Source organism: Eutrigla gurnardus (genome assembly GCF_963514095.1).
Source record: "Eutrigla gurnardus genome assembly, chromosome: 4".
Lineage (NCBI taxonomy): Eukaryota > Metazoa > Chordata > Actinopteri > Perciformes > Triglidae > Eutrigla > Eutrigla gurnardus.
This window is the reverse complement of record NC_139918.1, coordinates 5,001,515-5,024,633: the sequence shown is the minus strand read 5'-3', so window position 1 is coordinate 5,024,633 and position 23,119 is coordinate 5,001,515. Positions and strand designations below refer to the sequence as shown.

The following is a 23,119-nucleotide window of genomic DNA, read 5'->3' as shown; positions in this document are numbered from 1 at the left end:
TGAGGTTTTGTGTCAAACAAACTTTTAAAAAAAAGACAGGAAAAGCTGCCGCCCACTGGGCGTAAACTAGAAGATCGTCAGCTCCCTACTTTTGATTGGTGGATAGAAGTATCAAACATGTAGAACCAGCTGTGATTGGCTGTTGGACTTAAAATTAACAAACTTCAGTCGGCTCAGCTGCGGCAGAAGCGCGACTGTCTGTCTTCTGACCAGCAGCTGCAGGTCTCTGCTATGGCCCTCTCAAGCCTTTCCACTGAGGAACTTATAAAAAGTATATCCGAGGCAGGCATACCGGTGACCGAAGAAGAAGCCCAGAGATTCAGAGGTAAGTTTACATTTGAAGTGGATTACAGCCCCCAAACGGCCCCATTTTGACTAGCTAGCATGCTAACGCTAACGTTAGCATGAGCTAAATTAGCTAAAGGAAATGGGATTAGAACGCTGCCATAAATGCGCGAGCGCAAATCAAACATCCGCGCGCGCATTTTTTCTCCCCGAGCGCTTTTCCAAGCACTCGCGAGCTATTTTTGATCCTGCATTTCTGCCCCCTGGCGCGATATTGTGGCCTGCGAGGAGAAAAACAGCTTCACGTGCGCAGAGTCCGCTCACAATACTTTCCCCTGCTCGCGCGCGAAACTCTCCTCTCCTCGCTCGGAAAACGTTCCCTTTGCTCGCGCGCGAGTGTTTATTTTTAGGGGGCGGGCCCGGGGTCATGCCAATCACCATTCTATCCCCGTATATAATTGGTTGAGCGTATTAGCCAATCGGACAGCAGGGTACGGCAACATCACTAGGACAAATGGGACAAACCACACAGCCCTGAATGACATGCATTGTGATTTGGTGGTCTTGACTTGAATGTTTGCAAAATGTCACACAGAGCAATGAACTTCAGTATGTTTGTCTGAGTGCTGTCTTTTCTTTCTTTTTTTTTCTCGATGAAAATAATGTGAAAAAGTGAGGTTGTCTTATAATCTGGGTCTAACACATGCTCATAGTTGTCTGGTGTCGCTACACGACCACAACAGCAGAGGCCACAATCTGACTGTAGAGACGTGACTGACACTGTGGCTGCGGTTATCTGTCAGTCACAGCGGAGAAGAAGTGACAGGAGACGGAAAATGGAGCAGGGCTCCAGAGTGCGACCATTTTGGTCGCATATGCGACCAAAAATTTTAAGAGTGCACCTAAGGATTTTTCTAGGTCGCACCGGTGCATCTAAAAAATATAAATGTACTTTGCAAGCACATTATCTCTCTGTGTTCTCCTGTGACTGACTGACAATCATGGTGGATCATTATCTTGGTCTAAACCAATAAGAGACAGAGTTTGGGCGGAACTTTGCCTCAGATTGGCTGTGGTCACCGCTCTCCGTTGTGTGTATTTAAAATTTGCGAGCGGCAAAAAAAAAAATGCGAGCGGCGCGAGCGACCTGAGCGCCACAGCAGCGGAAAGAGAAAAGAAAAGAAAAGAAACAAAACGAGGCAAAATGAAGAGGGGCAGAAGTATTGAACGTTTTTTTACTAAACAATCTAAGCCGACAACCACCCCTGCTGCCATTCCCTCGGTTCCTGCTGAGATGCTAAGCCCCGGTCCTTCGGCGGCAGACTCGGAACCAGAGGAGACAACCGAGTCAGAGAAAGAGCCCGGCCCCGAGACTCAAAGCAAAAAGCTGAAAACGTATTCTTTCAGGCAGGACTGGTTGAAACAGTTTCCCTGGTTACGGTACGATAAAGGACGTAATATAATGCACTGTGTATACTGTCATGAGTGCGGTCAGAGTATGGCCGGTAATAGTGCATTTGTAAGCGGGTCAACAACGTTTCGTATCGAAACGTTCGCCAATTCTCCGCCGATGGTGATTCAAACAGAGTGAAACATCTCCGCAGTACCGCTGTGTGATTCACAGAGAAAGCTGGTGCAGCTCCTAAAGAAGTGTGACGTCATGATGACGACGTAGTGTTTCCCCGGGTTTCCCCTCCTGTCAGCTGTTAGCGTTTTTCCATCTTCGGACGACTCCGTAACTCCATACTTCTTGGCTGCCCGCCTCTGCTGCTTTGACCACCATGATCTTAAAATTAGCATCATAGCTCCCCCTCAGATTTCTGTTAACTCTGATCCACTTTGCTCCATACAATCACCGCGTCTCTCCATTTTCCATCTCCTGTCACTTCTTCTCCGCTGTGATTGACAGATAACCCCAGCCACAGTGTCAGTGACGTCTCTACAATCAGCTGGCGCCCTCTGCTGCTGCGGTCGTGTAGCGACACCAGACAACTATCAGCATGTGTCAACGGTTAGAGCCAGGTTATAAGATGACCCCACTTTTTCACATTATTTTCATCGAAAAAAACCTCGTCCTATATTCATGTCAATATGGTATTATAATGAATAATTAAAGAATACTTACACTAGAACGTGAATTGTAAGTGTAAGCAAAAAAAAAATACTTTTCCCCCCTCAACAAATACAAATACAGATACAAATACCGGCTGCTTTGCACACCCCTAATCGAAATAGTCAATTTCAGTTCAGTGAAGCACTTTAAGCACAAGCACTGTTTTATTTGGGAATGTTTTATTGTGCTTAATGTTTTATTTCGCAATTTCAGCTCAGTGAAGCACTTGAAACCTTAATTTTCTTATGTCAATGTCCTTCAAATAAAGACAAGGATTTCTCAATATCTTATTCTTGTTTGGAAATGATCACGTTATATTACAGTTATGGAGCCAGAAAGGTCTCCTTATGGCGTTAAAATTCGAGTGCACCTAAATGTTGTGCCAGTGCACCTAAAAAAAAAAGTTAGGCGCACCAGTGCAACCAATTCAAAAAGTTAGTCTGGAGCCCTGTGGAGAGATGCGGTGATTGTATGGAGCAAAGTGGATCAAAGTGGATTTACACCTTTTTTTTTTCTTATCTCAGGACAGAGTTGTTTGAGCCTGACCATTGAGAGCTCGGACTGACCCAAAGAAAGAGCTGGAGCCTGTATGGCACACATTTATTCACAAGTTTAATCGCTAGTAAACTTAAATGAACGTGTGCTCCAGATCCGGCTCTTTCTCTGTATAACTCTTTTAAACAGTAATAATGAGTTGATTATATTATATTTTTCCATCTTTGCTGAGCATAAGATTTGAGGATGGAGGAAAGAAAAGACAGCACTCAGACAAACATACTGCAGTTCATTGCTCTGTGTGACATTTTGCAAACATTCAAGTCAAGACCACCAAATCACAATCAATGTTAGGTTAGGTTAGGTTAGTTTATTGGTCTCCACCAGGGAGAAATTTGTTGCGGAGACAGGGAACATGTTGCATACATAAAAAACACATACAGTACAAAAAGAACATCAAGTTAAAAGACTGGTGGAGTAAACAGACCACACTGGACAATCCTGCACATGCAGCAAGCCGACGTGAACGTCATTCACATGCATCCACACCGCTACTCTAACTGTAATCATAAATATACATTCATATTAGCATCACATAACCTCAAGCATACATTAATCCATTCACTCACATCTATCCAAAGTTTGACTCATAATACATTCATTTCCATATACACATAGCCTATGTTCGTATACATATACAGAACATCGCAATCATTTCCTGCTGTTGAGAAGCTTGGTTGATACAGGCACAAAGGAATGTTTGTATCGATTGTGCCTGCACAAGGGAAGCCTATATCTCCTTCCAGAGTTCAGGAGAGTATATTCACTATTCAGCACATGAGAACTATCTGTTAAAATGGCATTTGCCTGTCTGATCGTCGCCTGCTCAAAAAGATCCTGTGGATTTAGGGGGGGTGTTATTCCCATAATCTTGCCAGCAGTTTTGACAAGGCTTGAGATTTCAGCTCTAGATTTAACAGTTAAATTACCAAACCAGCTGGTGATACCATAGCGGAGTATTGACTCAATTGCTGCTCTATAAAAAATTAGCATAATATTTTTGCAAACTCCAAATACTCTGAGCCTACGTAGGAAATGGAGACGTTGGTGAATTTTGGCACAAACATTGGCCACCTGTGTGCCCCAGCTCAAATCGCTGTCAACATAGACACCAAGGTACCTGAATGTTTTGACCTGCACAATGTCCTGGCCATGGACGGCCACAGGGCTCTGGTCTCCCATTGATCTAGGATCCAACAACATCTCAACAGTTTTAGTTGTATTAATAAGCAGCGAGTGGGCATCACACCAGTTGACAAACTTGTCAACCGCAAGTTGATGAACACTCAAATTAGTATGTTTGGTAAGCAGGCTAAGTATGACAGTGTCATCGGAAAATTTTACTGTGAATTGATTTGGCTCAGAACTGACACAGTCGTTGGTATACAACGTGAACAGAAAAGGTGAGCTAACACACCCCTGAGGGGCACCAGTGCTGCATACAGCCAGCTCAGACAGAGCTGAGTTAAACTTAACCTGCTGTGGCCTATTCGATAAAAAAGAATAGTACCACCGAATTAAGAAAGGATTGACATTTAGCTGAACTAATTTCTTCAAAAGAATGTGTGGTTGAATGAGATTAAAAGCGGAACTAAAATCAACAAAAAGAAGTCTAGCATATCCAGCTGGATTTTCTAGGTGCTTCAGAACAAGATGCATTACAGTCGCTATGGCATCACTTGTGCTGCGGTTTTTGGTGTAGGCAAATTGATATTTATCAAGCGCTGGTTCCACAGCTGTTCGAAGCTTCTCTATCATGATCTTCTCTAATGATTTAAAAACATTTGAGGTGATGGCCACCGGCCGGTAATCATTGTCCTCCTGGGGACTGACCTTTTTAGGTATGGGTAGTATAATAGATTTTTTCCATAATCTTGGCACTGTATAAGTGTCCATGGAAAACTGGAATAGTTTCACCCAGACCGGGGACAGTTCCTCAGCAAAAGATTTCAAAATAAAAGCTGACAGGCCGTCTGGACCTGTTGCCTTTTTAGTCTGAATAGTTTTAAAAGTTTTAATGACTGTTTCCAGATCAATTTCAATTCTATCCACGTTTAAATCACAAATCACAGATTCTAAAACATCAGCACAATCTGCACTGTTATCAACATTAAAACGCATATAAAAATTGTTCAGTTCATTTGCCCTGGTAATTTCATTATGAGCAAACGGAGGTTTCTTTTTCGCGTCCATGTTCGTCATATGTCTAATTGAGTCCCAAAGTTTCTTAGTATTGCATTCCGCCAAGTTTAGCTCTGCCCGTTCTTTATGTTGATGGCGCGCTGATGTTATCTTCAGATTTAGGTCCTTTTGGGCCGCTCGGACCGCCGCTTTATCCCCCAACTTGAAAGCGCCTTTTTTCCTTTTAATACAGTCCATAATGTCAGGGGTAAAATAAGATTTATTGTTGGGATACCGTTTAATTGTCTTTGTGGGTATGACAGACTCAATGCAAAAATTTATGTAGTCAGTAGTTGCTTCTGTAGCACTGTCTATGCCCGTATCCTTGAGAAAGATATCCCAATCCGTACAAAGGAAGCATCCCTTCAGCACCTCCAATTTATCATTAGTCCATACCTTCACCGTCTGAGTGACCGGTTTGGTAGATTTAAAAACAGACCGATATGTGGGAAGCAGCTGAATTACGTTATGGTCTTAGTTTTTAAGTGGAGGTCTGGCTCTAGCAGTATATGCATCTTTAATATTCCCATAACATTTGTCCAGTATATTATTATTTCTGGTGCTGCACTTCACATATTGGTCAAATCCTGGCAGCGTTTTATTTAAGCTGCAATGATTGAAATCCCCAAGTATCATCATTTGGGCATCAGGCTTGCTTTCTAGATGACGGTGAACACAATCTGCAATTAGATTTGCTGCCCTGCCCGCATTACCGCTGGGTGGGACATAGACAACGCACACAAACAAATTGGTAAATTCCCGGGGGAGATAGTGTGGCCGCAAGGTGACACACAAGAGCTCTAAATCAGGGGTGCATATTCTGTCCCTCACTGCAAGGTTTCGGCACCAGCTGTCATTGATGTAGATACACACGCCCCCTCCGCGGAGTTTACCTGAGTTTGCGTCTCTGTCCAAACGTACGTGGGAAAACCCCTCAATCTGAATAAAATTGTCCGGAACATCCTTACCGAACCAAGTCTCCGTAAAAGCCACATCCTTACCGAACCAAGTCTCCGTAAAAGCCATAATGCCCGACTCCCGATACTCATAGCAGGCTCCCACCTGTTGACGCAGATCATCCATCTTATTTTTAAGGGAGCGGGGATTGCATAGGAGCATCGGCATGTGTGTGTCTGTGTGTGTGTCTGTGTCCTATGACACTAATAAAATTGTTAGCATTTGTGCTAGCACCTTCAGGGCAGGTGACCTCTACTTTACATTTATTTCCTTGTAGGTATCCCACAAATTCAGAATATGTGCAAGCTGCAAAGACCCTCATTGTTAAATATCCTTTCCTCAAGGATCTCGAAGGAAATGGTTATGTAAGTTAATCTGCAAATGTTATCTGTATCTTTAATAGTAGAGATATTACAAGCTTATTAGTGCAAACAAAGATATTATGGTTGTCTTTAGTAATTTATGTTTCTGTTTCAACTAGCATACATGGCACATGTCTCTGAGGCGTAAATTCAAATCAGAGCGTGCACCCATTGTGGACGACGATGAAGTGAGACGTAGTAAGGAGAAGTTCGGCCACAAGAAATTACAGCGTCCTCAACCTGTAGAAACTGCAAGAACCAGTCAGAGAAATGTGTCCAAGGTCAGTGGTGCACATCTTGGTGAGGATTTTTCAAAACACTTTTTTATCAATCTGATGTTTTACGTGAGATTTTTTGGGGGGGTCAGGATATTCCACTAGTGCTTGGATTAAAAAAATCTGTCAACTCTATTAAAGCAGTTGGGAAGTGTCTGTTGTATTTTCTTTTTCACAGTTTTGTATTTATCAGGTCTGTTAAGATTGGTTAATTCGACAAAAATAGACAATCATTACAATTTAGTATTCAGTTTTGGGTCAGATGTGTGCTTATGACCCTCATTCTTTCTTTAGGCTTCAAGCATTCTTGGCGAGGATCCATCCTCCATTGAGGCTCATGTAAAGGTCTTGCATAGCCAGTATGAGAAGTTGCAACCAGACATGCTGATTGTACGAGACCGTATGCAGCAAACCTTTGCATGGCGCCAAAAGGAGATTGCAGATGGCATGACTGTTGAAGACACCGTTAAGAAGTATCCTTTCTTAAGGACACTCACTGGCGTAAGTGAAAATGTAAGAGAGTTGTGAAAAAGTGCCTGGTAAAAGTGTGACCACTCCATTTTTATCTCTACCTGTGGAACTGCAGAGAGCCCTGACAGTGAATCCCAACCTCTGTAATGTAGATTTTACAGACAAAGCTATCCAACGTGTGTCTGAAGTAACAGTCAACAATGTCAAGTATGCCATCGGAGATGTATTTGTCATAGATGTACTGCATTCAGAGAGAATTCCGCTATTTTGGCAAATCAAGTTTATTTTTAACATAGACACAATGTGGATCCTTTGTGGAAAAATGTTGGTTCCTCTGTCGTATGACTGTCACTTTCACGCATACAGTGTCAAGGTAGATGGAGAATGGACTTTACTGAAACCAGGAGATGAAATGGACTTCCAGGCAAATGACACTTACTCTGTAGATAATAGTTTATATGTTACAGTTCAACATTGTTTTTGAAAAGGAAATTATTCAAAAACACATTGTGAATGTGAAAATGTCAGAAGGATGTTTTCTCATACAACTCACTTGCATTCCATTTGACATGTGTTTTAGAAAATTAGAAGGATTGGAAGGATGTAATGACATATTTAAAAACATCTTCACAAATGAATGGAATTGTGAAAATGAGAAGGATTTAATTTTTGTTAAAAATGACATGTGTTTAAAAACATCTTCACAAATTAATTGAATTGTGAAAAGAAGGATTTAATGTTTTGTTAAAAATGACATGTGTTTAAAAACATCTTCACAAATTAAATGAATTGTAAAAATGAGAAGGATTTAATTTTTGTTAAAAATGACGTGTTTAAAAACATCTTCACAAATTAATTGAATTGTGAAAAGAAGGATTTAATGTTTTGTTAAAAATGACATGTGTTTAAAAACATCTTCACAAATTAAATGAATTGTAAAAATGAGAAGGATTTAATTTTTGTTAAAAATGACGTGTTTAAAAACATCTTTACAAATTAAATGAGTTGTAAAAATGAGAAGGATTTAATGTTTTGTTAAAAATGACATGTGTTTAAAAACATCTTTACAAATTAAATGAGTTGTAAAAATGAGAAGGATTTAATGTTTTGTTAAAAATGACGTGTGTGTGTGTGTGTGTGTGATTTTACCCTGTAAAAGCCATTTTATTAAGGTCCACGTGTGTACCCTAAAAGGTCCATTTTTGTACCCTTTTATAAAGGTCCACGTGTGTACCCTTTTATTAAGGTCCACGTGTGTACCCTTTAATAAAGGTCCACGTGTGTACCCTTTTATTAAGGTCCACGTGTGTACCCTTTTATAAAGGTCCACGTGTGTACCCTTAAAGGTCAATTTTTGTACCCTTTAATAAAGGTCCACGTGTGTACCCTTTTATTAAGGTACACGTGTGTACCCTTTAATAAAGGTCCACGTGTGTACCCTTTTATAAAGGTCCACGTGTGTACCCTTTTATAAAGGTCCACGTGTGTACCACTTTAGGTCCATTTTTCTACCCGTTTATAAAGGTACAAAATTGTCACCAGAGGTACAAGACTGGTCCCTATAGGGTACAAACCACAAGGGTACAAATAAGTACCCACTGTCAAGGGTACCGCGTCTGTACCTTAGAGGGTACTGCCCCAGTGACAAGCCTTTGTACCCCTAAAGGTACAAAGATCTACCTTATTTTCTGAGAGTGTAGTCAGATAGATGTCATCATGGTTTAGCCTTTTCCTCACCTCTGAGTACATCACATTACCCTTATCCAAAACAAGGTCCAGGTCTGCTCTGGTCAGGTTTTCATTCTCATGAAGGAATGCAAGAAAGGTCAGTGAGGTACACTGCTTATTTCTGTGTATGCCATATCTACTGGAAGCCTGGCTGCGTGATGCACACACGTTATACAGAAGGCTGATGTCCCAGGTTTACTGCATGAGAAGGTCCTGCAACACATGGTTCATCTCTATGATGTCCTGGTTTTACGATGTCAGCAGAAGATACCTGCGGTACACTTGTCTCATCACTTTGACCTCTGTGGTTTTCCTGGTTTACATTAGATGGTCCTGCTACACACGAGTCATTACTGGAACATCCTCTCTTGATAACATCAGCATAAGATACCTGTGGTACAGATGATGTATCGTGTTGACGATACATCACACTTTTCACACTTTGAACATGAGATGCTGCAGACATGTTTACTTCTCCACTGCTCTGAGGACCAACGCATTCTGCTTCTTTAGTTGGTTCACAGGGAAACTCATTTGACCTCTGCCAGCGCAGGCGTGCAGCTTGGGACCTCTTACTCTTACTCGGCATTGTTGTACGAGATATTAAACACAATATCAATTGCCAGATATTACTGTTCAGGTAGCAGGATCTAAAGCTGAGTGAAACCTGTGTCTGCTTTTAATAATCAAATGGTAAATTAAAACAGAAAACTGTTCAGGTTGTGGAACTATTTAATTTATAAACATTACTCAAGGAACAAAAGTATCAGTGGTCTAACAAATATTTTTCAAGAAAATCCTTGTCAAGCCTGGGCAGAAGAGAAGTTTAAGAATATCAGAAGGGATAACCTATTATATCAGTAAATGCTCATTAAAATTTACAGATTTAAATGCACACACACTTTTTGTTTCGGCTACCCAGGTTTATGTTTAAATATCGGAATACCAGAATGAAGTTTATCAGCTGATAGTTACTTATACTTATTACAGCATATAAAGGTTTAGAGAGACTCTATACTGAGAGTGATTGGATTTAATTCATTCACAGTTTACCAAGTTTGTCTCACCAAGTTTGTTTCACCAATTTTGTTTCACCAAGTTTGTTTCACCAAGTTTGTTTTACCAAGTTTCACCAAAATTCCAAAATAGATCAGAGCGGGACAAAGGGATACAAGGTGGAATGTCCAAAATTTCAGACAGAGCTGGTAGAAGTAATAGGATAGACAGAGAGCACAAATGATAGACAAGAGGAGAGATCATGGGCAGCAGGAGCTGTAAGACAAAAAATACATTAGATAGTTATTTAAATATAAGAAATCCAATTAAGGAAAGACACCACAGATAAATAGGATAAACATTTCAACTAATCAATATCACCATGACACTTCCCCCAGTTGATCACTTACATTGAGACAATTATTTTCTATTACAAGTTTTCTGAATTGTTATATTTAAATATGCACATGAGGCATATATTGTTCTGCTAGTCTGAACAAAGACATGTTAAGGAAGAGAAATAGACCAAAATCTCAAAATTGAGCAGTGCATGAAAAATAATGTTTTTGCCTGTAATGTAGTGCCTTTAAAAGGACAGCATTTGTGAAGTGTGGTTGTATGAGGTATTTATCAACAGGCAGTGTGTTATCTACAGTAGATGTCAGTAAGCATGCTGCCAGTTTAGAGAAGCAGCAAAACATACTCTTAAAACATAGTCACCACCAAATACCCCCATTAATACCGCATTGCCAGTTGTTGCTAGATTAATGTGAAACACACTGTTGTCATGAAATACTCAGTGGGGCTATTTTAGAAGTCTGTGTTTCACTACCACCTTAGTGTGTGAAATCCCTTTTTTCACAGACTTCAAAACACACTGTGTTTATTCAGCCTAACATTATATTTATGTTTGTGAACTTACTGTTGAGTCACGGAAACTGATGTGGAAGGAGGGTAAGGGAGGGAGGGAAGGAGGGAGAAAGAAAAAGAGATGATCAGTTTTGTTTCTGAAAACACACACCTCACAGCTCATTTCAATCCTGTGGACCATTTACTTCCTAACTTCTTATCAAAGTCTTGCATTTGTGCCTAGAGTCACATAAACAAACATTTAAATTGGAAGCTACCTGTGGTTGTACCTCTGGCAACACCCAGTGAGTCAGTGATGTCAAAATGTATTTTGTAAAATGCTTAACAATATTTTAAATACACAATAAAATGGCCTCTTTACATTATACTTCTTCAAGATTAGGTAATATTTTTTTAATAATAATAATAACAGTAATAATAACAAGAAGACATAAGGCAGTTAGAGGTCATTCTAATCTATAAACCAATGAAATATCACTTCACGTGTGAACTTACACTTCAGAGTCAGCAACAGGAATGGTCTGCAATTAGAGACAAGGGAAGAAGGAGTAGAAGGAGGGGGGCAGAGAGAGATAAAAAGACATGTTAGGTTAACTCAGCTCATTTCAAATCACTTTTCAATGTGGACAATTATTTTACTTATTTGTTATTTCCTTAAAGTTAAAATATACTGTATAGTTAGTAAGTGGGCTCAAACTTGCACCCTACAAACAAACTGACATTGATATTTGGTTATGTTAGGTTGAATGCAACTATTAAGATACATCATGTAGTACTTGCATTGCAGAAGTAGATTACTGCTTCATCACTAGCAAGATGAATCAAGATTTAGTTCTAGCTCCCAGATAAAGCTGGTTTATGATAACGTTTTCCTAAGCGATTGTGTGTGTGTGTGTGTGTGTGTGTGTGTGTGTGTGTGTGTGTGCGTGTGCGTGCATGTGTGTGTGCGCGTGCTTGCTAGCTAAAGATTAGCTGGCGTTATCTTATTTAACCTACCACAGTCTACCACAACATACAACATTAACATTAATGGCTTATTTTTTTTCAATTTTTCCTTCTGGTGTTAACAGTTATTGTCAGCAGCTATGCTAATGTTAGCAAACAATAAGGGCTTTACTAGTCTGCACAAGGAAGATTTTTGAGTGAGAACTCAATTTCAATGTGCTTTAAAACACAAAACCTGTATTTCTACTGTCCAAAACATTAGTAGTTGGGAGAAAGGCTCACTGCTAACTTACTTACCAGAAAAGACTTCGGGACAAAATGGCGTTGCTGCTGTGGTTGTGTTGCTTCCGTTGCGATGTTAGGTTGGATTGAGGCCTTCAGGGGCACTCGGAAATTCGAGCATCAAAAGCAAAAAGTTAGACCAACTGTGATTATTTACAGCCTGTAGCCTAACGTGTGCTATAGGACTTCTGTTAACTGCCTGTAACTCTTCATTAGTAGTAGCAGAATGCCTATTAGATACAAAAAGATCAACTTTATTGATATATAATCATATGCAAATACTCTGTCAGTCAAAATTGAGATTTCAGAAGAGATGCAGGAGATGAGGAGAGTGAGAAAAAAAGGACAAGGTGATGAAGATGAGAGAAGAAGAGCAGCATAGACGACAAGGTCCTGGAGCCTGAACCCTTGGCTTCAGACCCGGCAAGTGGAGGGATTTCCGCACTGTACATTTATTCACAGATACAGACCATACAAGCCAGGTCTCACGGCATAAACTATTACCCTCAGCAACACAATAAACGGAGGAAGAAGTAGTTTGTGACCTGTAGCCTTCACCAGCGTCCACATTACTGAAGTCAAGGAAGGACTAGGGGAGAAAGGTGATATCAAGTGACCAAACAAAAGGAGGCGCCCACCGTGTGGCGTTAACTGGTAGTGCACTGTTATACTCTGGCTGTTACAACACACACACACACAGAGAGAGAGAGAGAGAGAGAGAGAGACACACACACACACACATAGAGATTAATTTAGTATATATATATATATATATATATATATATATATATATATATATATATATATATATGATTCTGATAGCTGATATCAAGACCAACACAGTGATATAGCATACTTGGTGTTTAATTTAATTAGTATTTTAATTCAAAGTTAATGTGCAGTGACTATAAATCATTTAAATTGTATTTGTAAATATATTACAATGTACTCTTCCTATTCAGTGAATTTATTACATAAATAAAATGTGTAAATATTAAAATGTTTACTTAAAATATTCTAGTTCCCACTGAATTTAAATTTTACTATGTATAAATTACTTAGATTAACTTAAAGATACATTTACTATACCAAAAAGTCATTGTTTAGTCATCGGCATCCAATCAATACACTCAGATTAATATTTTGCACCTTCAATTGAGATGTAATGATAAGTCATAGCTAATGGGTAATTGCAAAGCAGTTAAAAAAACCGTTTAAGTTAAACAATGCAGACAATTTTGACACAAACCTTTATTTATATTATAATCTCATTAAAAATAACTGATTAGAAAAATAAACATTTAATTAATTATTAACTTTTATAAAAAAAATACATTTCATTAATAATTTACATTTATAAATAACTGATTAGAAAAAAAAACATTTAATTAATTATTTACATTTATAAAAAACTGATTAGAAAAAAAAACATTTAATCAATAATTACTTACATTTCAACATGCAGAACTAATAGGCTACTTATAACTAACACAACATCTGGAACTAAATCAAATAATAATAAAAAAATAATAATTTTCTGCTGTGGTGATGGCTTTTATGGCCAACACCGTCTTGCCAGCCACCTGTATCCAGACTGGAAGAGGGACTTTCACCATCAGGGGCTCTATTGGACACCACAGCTCCTCTGAAATAGTCAGGAACCGGTCCCCCTCCACCAGTAGGGTTAGGGTCCCCGGGGTCCCGTCCACCTCTACCACCCCATATGCCCCTACCGCCTCCTCCTCCTTCATCCGACTGGCCTCCTGTAGAGACAAAGTAAACACTAGGTACCATATTGTGTCGTTTAAAAGAAAATAGGAAAGAAAAGTTTGCACATCAGATGAATTTACAATCAGAATTTGTTGTAGGTTACATTTTGATTGTGTAATCAAATGAATTGAAAAATACTTTAATCAGGTAGACCTCGAAATATGAAATTTAAGTTAATTGATAACTCCCAAAGTGATATGACTATCCATTGCCATTTGGTTTGTTAACTAAAAGGGTTATACATTTCTGTTTTGTATATTTTGAAAATGTCATTGTGGTTGTGATAATTTGTCATAGATATTTACAGGTAAGTTTATGTCGCTGATAAAATCCTCAAACACATCAACATCATCTCTGTCAGGATCGGGACAGGACGTGGACTAGGAAGCAGGAGGTGAGGACCCAAATGCAGTGAAAAAAGGGATTTATTTCAATAATAAACTAAATACAAAACGAAAACCAAGACTAAAACAAAGTATCAACCAAGGGAAACCACAAGGGCAAAAACGGTCATGAACGAAACACTTACAAAACAAAACCAAGACATGAAGGGACACGGGAGGCAGAAACAAATAGATCCAGGGACGAGACGTGGGGCAGCAGACAGGGTGACAGACAGCGACATCGACAACGACAGCAACAATGATCCGACAAGAGACAGGGGAAACACACAGACTATATACACAGGGAGGCAGGGAGCTGACGAGGGACAGGTGAAACACATCAGGGCAGGCATGGTAATCAACACGAGAGTGTGGGGGAGTCAAGACAGCGGAAACAACAAGGACCAGGAAGTACGAGACAGGGAACCACACTGAGGACAAAATAAAACAGGAAATCAAAACCAAGGAACAGGAACTGGTGATGAGCGGAACTCCCGAAAGCTGCGTGGAGCAGGCGTAGGACGGCCCCCCGTCGGAACAGGAACGGGTGACGAGCGGACCTCCCGAAAGCTGCGTGGAGCAGGCGTGGGATGGTCCCCCGTCGGAACAGGAACGGGTGACGAGCGGACCTCCCGAAGGCTGCGCGGAGCAGGCGCGGGACGGCCCCCCGTCGGAACAGGAAAGGGTGACGAGCGGACCTCCCGAAAGCTGCGTGGAGCAGGCTTGGGACCGCCCCCCGTCGGAACAGGAAGGGGAGACGAGCGGACCTTCCGAAAGCTGCGTGGAGCAGGCGTGGGACGGCCCCCCGTCGGAACAGGAACGGGTGACAGGCGAACCCCCAATAGGCTGCGAGGAGCAGGTGTGGGACGGTCCCCTGTCTGGGCTGGTGCCGGACGATCCTCCGCCAGGACTGGTGACGGACAGGCCGCCGACTGAAGACCACTGGCAGGTGTCGACCGGACCGCCGACTGAAGACCAATGGCAGGTGTCGACCGGACCGCCGACTGAAGACCAATGGCAGGTGTCGACCGGACCGCCGACTGAAGACCACTGGCAGGTGTCGACCGGGCCGCCGACTGAAGGCCAGTGACCGAGGCGTGGGCTGGGTGCTTGGCTGTGGCTAAGGCCTGGGCTGGATGCTTGGCTGTGGCTAAGGCCTGGGCTGGATGCTTGGCTGTGACTGAGGATGGCTGGAGTTCAGGGGTTAGGAGGAAGCCCCTGACCCAGGCAGGCAATGAGCCCCTGAGCCACGGGCTGGCGGAAACCAGCTCCCTGGCCCTCGCCAGGGCCGACTGCCTCTCCTCCTCTCCCTCAGCATGCCGGTGCTCGGCCTGGAGACACTGGAGTCTATAGGTAGCCACCCGGAGCTCGTGTGTCGAGCCACATAAAAAAAAGGCTGCGGAGTCCATGGTGAACTTCTGCTGGGTCCTTAATGTGGTCGGATCATTCTGTCAGGATCGGGACAGGACGTGGACTAGGAAGCAGGAGGTGAGGACCCAAATGCAGTGAAAAAAGGGATTTATTTCAATAATAAACTAAATACAAAACGAAAACCAAGACTAAAACAAAGTATCAACCAAGGGAAACCACAAGGGCAAAAACGGTCATGAACGAAACACTTACAAAACAAAACCAAGACATGAAGGGACACGGGAGGCAGAAACAAATAGATCCAGGGACGAGACGTGGGGCAGCAGACAGGGTGACAGACAGCGACATCGACAACGACAGCAACAATGATCCGACAAGAGACAGGGGAAACACACAGACTATATACACAGGGAGGCAGGGAGCTGACGAGGGACAGGTGAAACACATCAGGGCAGGCATGGTAATCAACACGAGAGGGTGGGGGAGTCAAGACAGCGGAAACAACAAGGACCAGGAAGTACGAGACAGGGAACCACACTGAGGACAAAATAAAACAGGAAATCAAAACCAAGGAAACAGAACATGACAAAACACAGATCATTACAATCTCCACTGTGTTCCAAAATTGTAAAATAATTTAAAAAACAACAACAAAAGCAGCAGCATCAACCAAGTAGGCCTACCTCAATCTGCGTGTGGGTTGTCGACTGCAGCTGGAAGCCGTAGTCAGAATTTGTGGACCTCAGGTGGGACACCCTGATGAGGGCTCCCAGCTGCAGGCGGAATGTCGGCACTGCTGAGTCCCTCCATAGGCAGAGGGCTACCTGTGTATCCCCCTGTAGAGGATAATATAATATTTTACTATACTGACACCATAATAAAAATTCTCATTCTCTCTGGTCTCTGGTGTCGAGATGATAACCCAAGATTTACATCGCTCCAAAAACACAGAACTTACAAATGAGCTGACATTTAAACTTGAATTTGAAACAAATTAACTTATTAGGCATATATTAAATGCATGGCTTACCTGCTGCAGCACGATATTTCTCAGGGGGATGTTCTCCCTCACCACCGTAATTCTTTTCACGGCAGACAGCTGAATAAATAGATAGTGCTGTTAATTTTACATTTTCACATCTATAGTCAAGGACTCTTAAACTTTATTTCCATTTTAATAAAAATACATTTACTTCCACTCCACAGTGCTGTTGGCCAAAAAAATTACCTCAATCACCTCCCCCTCTACTGTCATCAGACCCTGGGTGCTTTGACAATTTGTCATAGGGGTTAGGGGAGAGCAGGGTCTAACTAGTCCCTCCGCTGCCTGTCTCAGCTCCTCAGGCACCTGGAGCGGAGCGCTCCGAAAGAAAATTGTGCCCTTTGTGACAGCAAAGGAATATGGTGGAGACTGCCCCCTGAGGGCGTAGCCCCTCATCACATAGCTAGCGCCCAGTGGTGTGGTGGTAGTTGATGAGGTGGGTGTACTGCTAGGTAGATGGGTAGGTTACAGAGGAGGAAGTGGGTATACTCTCCCATATATTCCAATGGCTTTCTGGCTGATAGGTGGGTATACTGTAAACCACCAGAAAAAGAAGTGGGTATACCCCGTATACCTGCGTATACCCTCCACTACACCATTGCTAGCGCCCTCCTTTACCCTGTTTCGGAACTCTTCATAAAGGGTGACTTTCGCCACCGACACCCCATCACACAATGCTATGCATAGATTATGTTTGGTGGAGATGGGTGTGGCCCCAGCATCGCTGAAGCCCCAGCTTGTCACCCTTGGCTGCTCGATGATGGCCACCACACATACGTGGATTGGTGGGGGCTTTCTGTACGGCAGGCTGGGCTTTCTGTTAAGAATTTCCCTTAATGCCATTCTGAAATGATAAAAAATAAGACCCCATAACATATAGATTGGTTACTAGATATCTTTAACATTATTCAACAGGTTACACATTTCCTTTCAACCTCCTTTGGGTTAATTTACAGGCTTACTTTCATTCATTTCCCTAACAGTTAGCATTAGCCAGAAATACTATAGCCAATAAATGTTTTTTAAAAATGAAGGCATTTTTTTCTTTTTTTCAGTAAAGGCTCTGAGACTTTATCAGTTCAAATCATATCATAATCTATATTAAGGAGATTGGAACTTACCTCTCTGACTCTGGATGATGACTAAAGTTTTCTCTGCTCCTGTCTTGTTATCTGTGTCGGGACGGAACATTCCGGAGAGTGCGTGACATCATCGGTCATAGTGGGAGAGCACCCCAAAAAATTCAGATTTTTTCTCTTTCCAAACTCCTCCCGGCCACAATTTACACTCTACACACATGATATTTTCCAATTTTGTAGACAAACTTGTCCTGTCTCTCACAATGTGCTCAGAAAATCTGTGAGATTTACAGAATTTGAATTAGCAGCCTCTAAGTTCAGCCACATCTCTTTTCTCCTCATTGACTCCAATACAAAATGTTCTGAGCGTAGTAGAGAGCGGACTCCTGTTTTAAACTTGCAACCGTCTCCAAAATATTTACTGCAGGAACACCAAAATCATGTCAAATCGTTCGGGAAGTCCTTACAGCGATGATGGTGTGTGTTTTTTTCTGATAGCACCTTTGGTTTTGTCAGAAACAGCCAAAATGTGAGACCATCGCAGAAGGAGAAAATGGCTGTTTCTCCATATTTCTGTCTCCCTCAGCCTGGGGGGGACTTCAAGTTGCCACGGCAACCATTTAACTGAGCCTCAGGCCAGAGCCACAGTTAAAGGGACAGTTCAACATTTTGGCAAATTGGCCCCTTGCCATAATCCCTATAGTCACAGCAGTAGGTTCATTACCTTTATTTGTCGGTGTAAGCTATTTTTAGCTGCTCAGAAATACGCAACTTTCTAGTTGCTGGGAATGCAACCTATGTTATCCTAATCTTTATTATTATTCTTCACACACACAGACACACATGCACACACACACACGCACACACACACACATAGACACACACACACACACACAGATAGAAAGACAGACAGACAGACAGACAGACAGAGGGACACAGAGAGAGAGAGAGAGAGAGAGAGAGAAAGAGGGACAGACACAGAGACAGAGGGACAAACAGAGAGATAGAGAGACAGAGAGAGAGGGAGAGAGACAGAGAGAGAGGGACAGAGACAGAGAGAGAGAGGGACAGACACAGAAAGAGATAGGGACAGACACAGAGACAGAGAGATAGAACAAGAGAGGGACAGACAGAGGGAGAGAGGGACAGACAGAGAGCGTGATGGACAGACAGAGAGAGAGGGGGGACTGACAGACAGAGAGACAGACAGACAGACAGAGAGTGAGACAGAGAGAGACACACAGAGAGAGAGAGAGACAGACAGACAGACAGAGAGTAAGACATGAGAGAGAGTGAGTGAGAGACAGAGAGAGAGAGACAGAGAGTGAGACAGAGAGAGAGAGAGAGAGAGGGACAGACACAGAGACAGAGTGACAGACAGAGAGATAGCGAGAGAGAGGGACAGAGAGGAAACATGGGAGAGAGAGAGGGGGATGCGACTTGCAGCAAAGTACCTCCAGTCAGGATTCGAACCAGGGACGGCTGCATACATGCGTACATGGCATGCCCTCTAACCACTCGACCACCTGTGTGCCGGTCAACTATCCCTTTTAAAAAAAACAGTTGAAGGTAAGCTAAAATGTCCTTTAAGAGCTGAAGATTTTAATATCTGAATGGTTTTTGTAGCTGAAAGACAGACATACAGACAGAGGCCGAGTGAAATACATACAGACAAAGAGAAAGACAACAGACAGGCAGACAGACAGAGGGGAGAAAAACACAGAAAATAGGGACTGAAATAGTGTGTGGATCTTTGTATAACATTGTGATATTAGAACAAGTACAAGTACTAGTAGTATTTGTAGTAGTAGTAGAAGTACTACTAGTACTAGTAATATTAGTACAAGTATAAGTAGTAGTAGTAGAAGTAGAAGTACTAGTAGTAGTAGTCCTAGTACTACTACAAGTAGTGGAGGTAGTATCAGTAGTAAACTAGAAGTAGTACTAGTACAAGTACAAGTAGTGGACATGGTATCAGTAGTAGGCTAGTAGCAAAGGAGTAGTAGTACTAGTACAAGTTCAAGTAGTGGACGTAGTATCAGTAGTAGAAGAAGCAGTAGTAGTACTAGTACTACTACAAGTAGTGGAGGTAGTTTCAGTAGTAGGCTAGTAGTAGAAGTATTAGAAGTAGTATCAGTAGTAGGCTAGTAGTAGCAGTAGGAGTACAAATACAAGTACAAGTAGTGGACGTAGTATCAGTAGTAGGCTATTAGTAGAAGTAGTAGTAGTACGAATACAAGTATGAGCAGTGGACGTAGTATCACTAGTAGGCTAGTAGTAGAAGCAGTTGTAGTACTAGTACAAGTACAAGTAGTGGACATGGTATTAGTAGTAGGCTAGTAGCAAAGGAGTAGTAGTACTAGTACAAGTTCAAGTAGTGGACGTAGTATCAGTAGTAGAAGAAGTAATAGTAGTACTAGTACTACTACAAGTAGTGGAGGTAGTATCAGTAGACGGCTAGTAGTAGAAGTAGTAGTATGAATACAGGTACGAGCAGTGGACGTAGTATCACTAGTAGTAGAAGCAGTTGTAGTACAAGTACAAGTAGTGGACGTAGTATCAGTAGTAGGCGAGTAGTTGAAGTAGTAGTAGTAGTCAGACAGACAGAGAGAGACAGAGAGAAAGAGAGTGAGTGAGAGATAGAGACAGAGAGGGAGATAGACAGACGTATCTACATTTTAAAGTTTAAATGGAGTTTCTAGGTGAAAGTATGCCTGAGCAGAAGATGTTTGAAAAACTACAAATCCCACTGACTGCTCCTGTCCACTGCTCCTGTCCACCAATCAGAGCACACCTGCTGTCAGTTATCAAGATCAGAGCCACAGAGTGCCGTCACCATAGCGACGGCCCTCGGCGCGTGTGTGTGACTGCCTTTAAGCCTCTCTCTGCATCTCTATCTCTCCATTCCGGCTTCATGGAGGTTCCGAACAAAAGCTTCCCATACTCACACCGAAACTCCTATCGCCAAAATTTTCGCACCGTTAGCGCCACGAGACTCTGCTGAAGACACTGATCACTTTTATTTTTTCCTAGTCTCAGAAATGTGGACGCTAGGGCGAGGTAGAAATGGACCTCCTTTCAGGTTTCTTTGAAAATCTGCTTTTCAATTTGTATTGTACTCGATGGAGAGAAACAGACGTGGCCGCGCTGGTTGCTAGTTCAAATTCTGTAAATCTCACAGAGTTATTGAGCACATTGTGAGAGACAGGACAAGTTTGTCTACAAAACTGGAAAATATCACGTGTGTAGAGTGTAAATTGTGGCCACGTCTGTTTTTTTCCCAATCGACTGCAATACAAAACAGAGAAACAAATTTTCAAAGAATCCTGAAATCAACTCCATTTCTAACTCGCCCTAGCGTCCACATTTTTGACACTAGGAAAAAATAAAAGTGATCAGTGTCTTCAGCAGAGTCTATTTTGGCGATAGGAGTTTCAGTGTGAGCGTGGGAAGCTTTTGTTCGGACCCTCCGTGAAGCCGAAATGGAGAGATAGAGAGAGGCTTGAAGGCAGTCATATTTTCCATTTACCTCGGAAGTCGGAAGCCGGAGCAGGGAATGACGTCACGCCCGAGTTATCAGTGTTTCAGTTACAAAGTCGGAAAAAGTAGCCAACGGCCAAAAACAGAAGAGGAAACATGCACAAAAATTATTCTCGCGCTTGCCTTGTCCGAATATCAACACCTTCTGGACAAATATGCGGTCCTTCTGCAACCTGCAAACACGGTGGATGAAGAGGAAACACAAAGGCGCAGAGGGTAGCCTATTTTTTTCTTTACGTATTTCATTGTTTACAAAAAGTATCGATCACCGTTTGATCGGTCGTCAGTAATGTTAAATAATGGGCGAGTGCTCTGCATGCACGCATTTTATCAATTATATGTTGATTTAAATCGATTTTTCTCAATGTAATATCAGCAGTTGTCTGAAAAATAGGATATGTAGGCTATTTGATATGAGTGAGAGTTTATATGTTCCCTCTCTCTCTCTCTCTCTCTCTCTCTCTCTCTCTCTCTCTCTCTCTCTCTCTGTGTGTGTGTTACTCCCTCTCTCTCTTTCCTTTGTAATCTGTTTCATCACATTTTTTTGGTGATATGGACCAGTTATGGTGTCTGCAATAAAGATTGATTGTGCTAAAGATTTAAAAAATACAACAAGGGAAATTCACTCCACTGATAAAAGGAAGTAAAAACTGCTCATATTACTTAGAAAATGATACAGTGATGCTATAAGGACTGTAAACTGTGTCATAGTCTTTATTGAAACATGTTTTCTCTCACCTAGAATATTGGCTGTGCTGCAGCCTACACAGCGAATTATATTGAAGACTGGAACAGAGTGGGAGATGATGCTGAACATGGATGATCACACCTTTTCACGTCATTTCCGTGTCACCAAGCTCCAGTTTGAATATATCATGATGAAGCTGCAGGACAATGGTATTGAAAAACAACACAGTCAAGGTCTACCACCAGTTCCTGCAACAAAGAAGGTGCTGATGTTTCTGTCGTACATGGCCAACCAAAACAGCTTCCGTGAGATGTCTGATAAGTTTGATGTGTCACAATCCACAGCACACAGGATCATCCTACAAGCGCTCAACATCATGTGCCTAATAGGATCATCCTTTATATCCTGGCCAAATACCTGTGAGAAAGCAGCATCTGCTGCTGCCTTCCACCGCCTCTGTGGTCTCAGTGGTGTCATCGGTGCTATTGATGGATGCCACATCAGGATGCAAAGGCCACCAATAAGAGGCGGAGACTACATGAATCGAAAGTCTTTTTATTCTGTCCTCCTTCAGGGAATTGTGGATGAGAGGGGGCGATTCATTGACATTTTCGCTGGACCACCAGGGAAGGTCCATGATGCCAGGATGTTGAGGGGCTCTGACTTCTACGCAACATGGCAGGAGAAGATGGGTGACAACAGCTTGCTGGGAGACAGTGTGTAACACTTGTCTACAGTAGCTTTAACCAGTGTTAGGTGTGTGACTACTGTTGGTGTGGGCTAGTAGTTTCCCATATGTTCAGGTTCGACTAGGGAGGAAATTAATTACACTGATGAATAATAAAGGATGACTCCAGAGGCGGGGGGTATGCAAAAAGGTACCATGTATTAGAAAATAAGTAGAAAAAATAAAATAAAAAACAAAACAAAACCCCAACCAATTTCAACTTAAGCTTTGGCCATGAAAAACAACGGAAATAAACTATTCTCTTGCAAGAAAGAAAACTGAGAAAAGAAAAAGAAAATGACTTAACTAAACAATTACCAGTCCCCACAATACACAGCTGATGCAGAGATAAATCATGTTACTTAGTGCACTTTTCATCCTTAGTTCATCACTTCATAAATTATTCTATCAACAGGTCCTCAAAAAACACAATATCATTTCCCCACAGCAAACACATCCCCCCCCCACAATACATACACATTGAATTAACGCAACTCTT

The 23,119-nt window shown here is 41.9% G+C and overlaps 2 protein-coding genes across 2 annotated transcripts; both read left to right on the top strand.

The window, feature by feature from the left end:
• Positions 1-231: 231 nt before the first annotated feature.
• LOC311012485 (sterile alpha motif domain-containing protein 3-like) lies at positions 232-7,256 on the top strand (the record flags this gene model as incomplete). The annotated part of the gene is made up of 5 exons (XM_084007946.1): positions 232-325; positions 1,608-1,680; positions 6,369-6,456; positions 6,573-6,734; positions 7,023-7,256. The coding sequence occupies 5 exons, from the start codon at positions 232-234 to the stop codon at positions 7,254-7,256; spliced, it is 651 nt and encodes a 216-aa protein (XP_083864072.1).
• Positions 7,257-21,221: 13,965 nt separating this feature from the next.
• LOC311012484 (uncharacterized protein) lies at positions 21,222-22,617 on the top strand (the record flags this gene model as incomplete). The annotated part of the gene is made up of 2 exons (XM_084007945.1): positions 21,222-21,421; positions 21,948-22,617. 2 exons carry the CDS (start codon positions 21,222-21,224, stop codon positions 22,615-22,617), a joined length of 870 nt encoding a protein of 289 aa, XP_083864071.1.
• Positions 22,618-23,119: the final 502 nt, after the last annotated feature.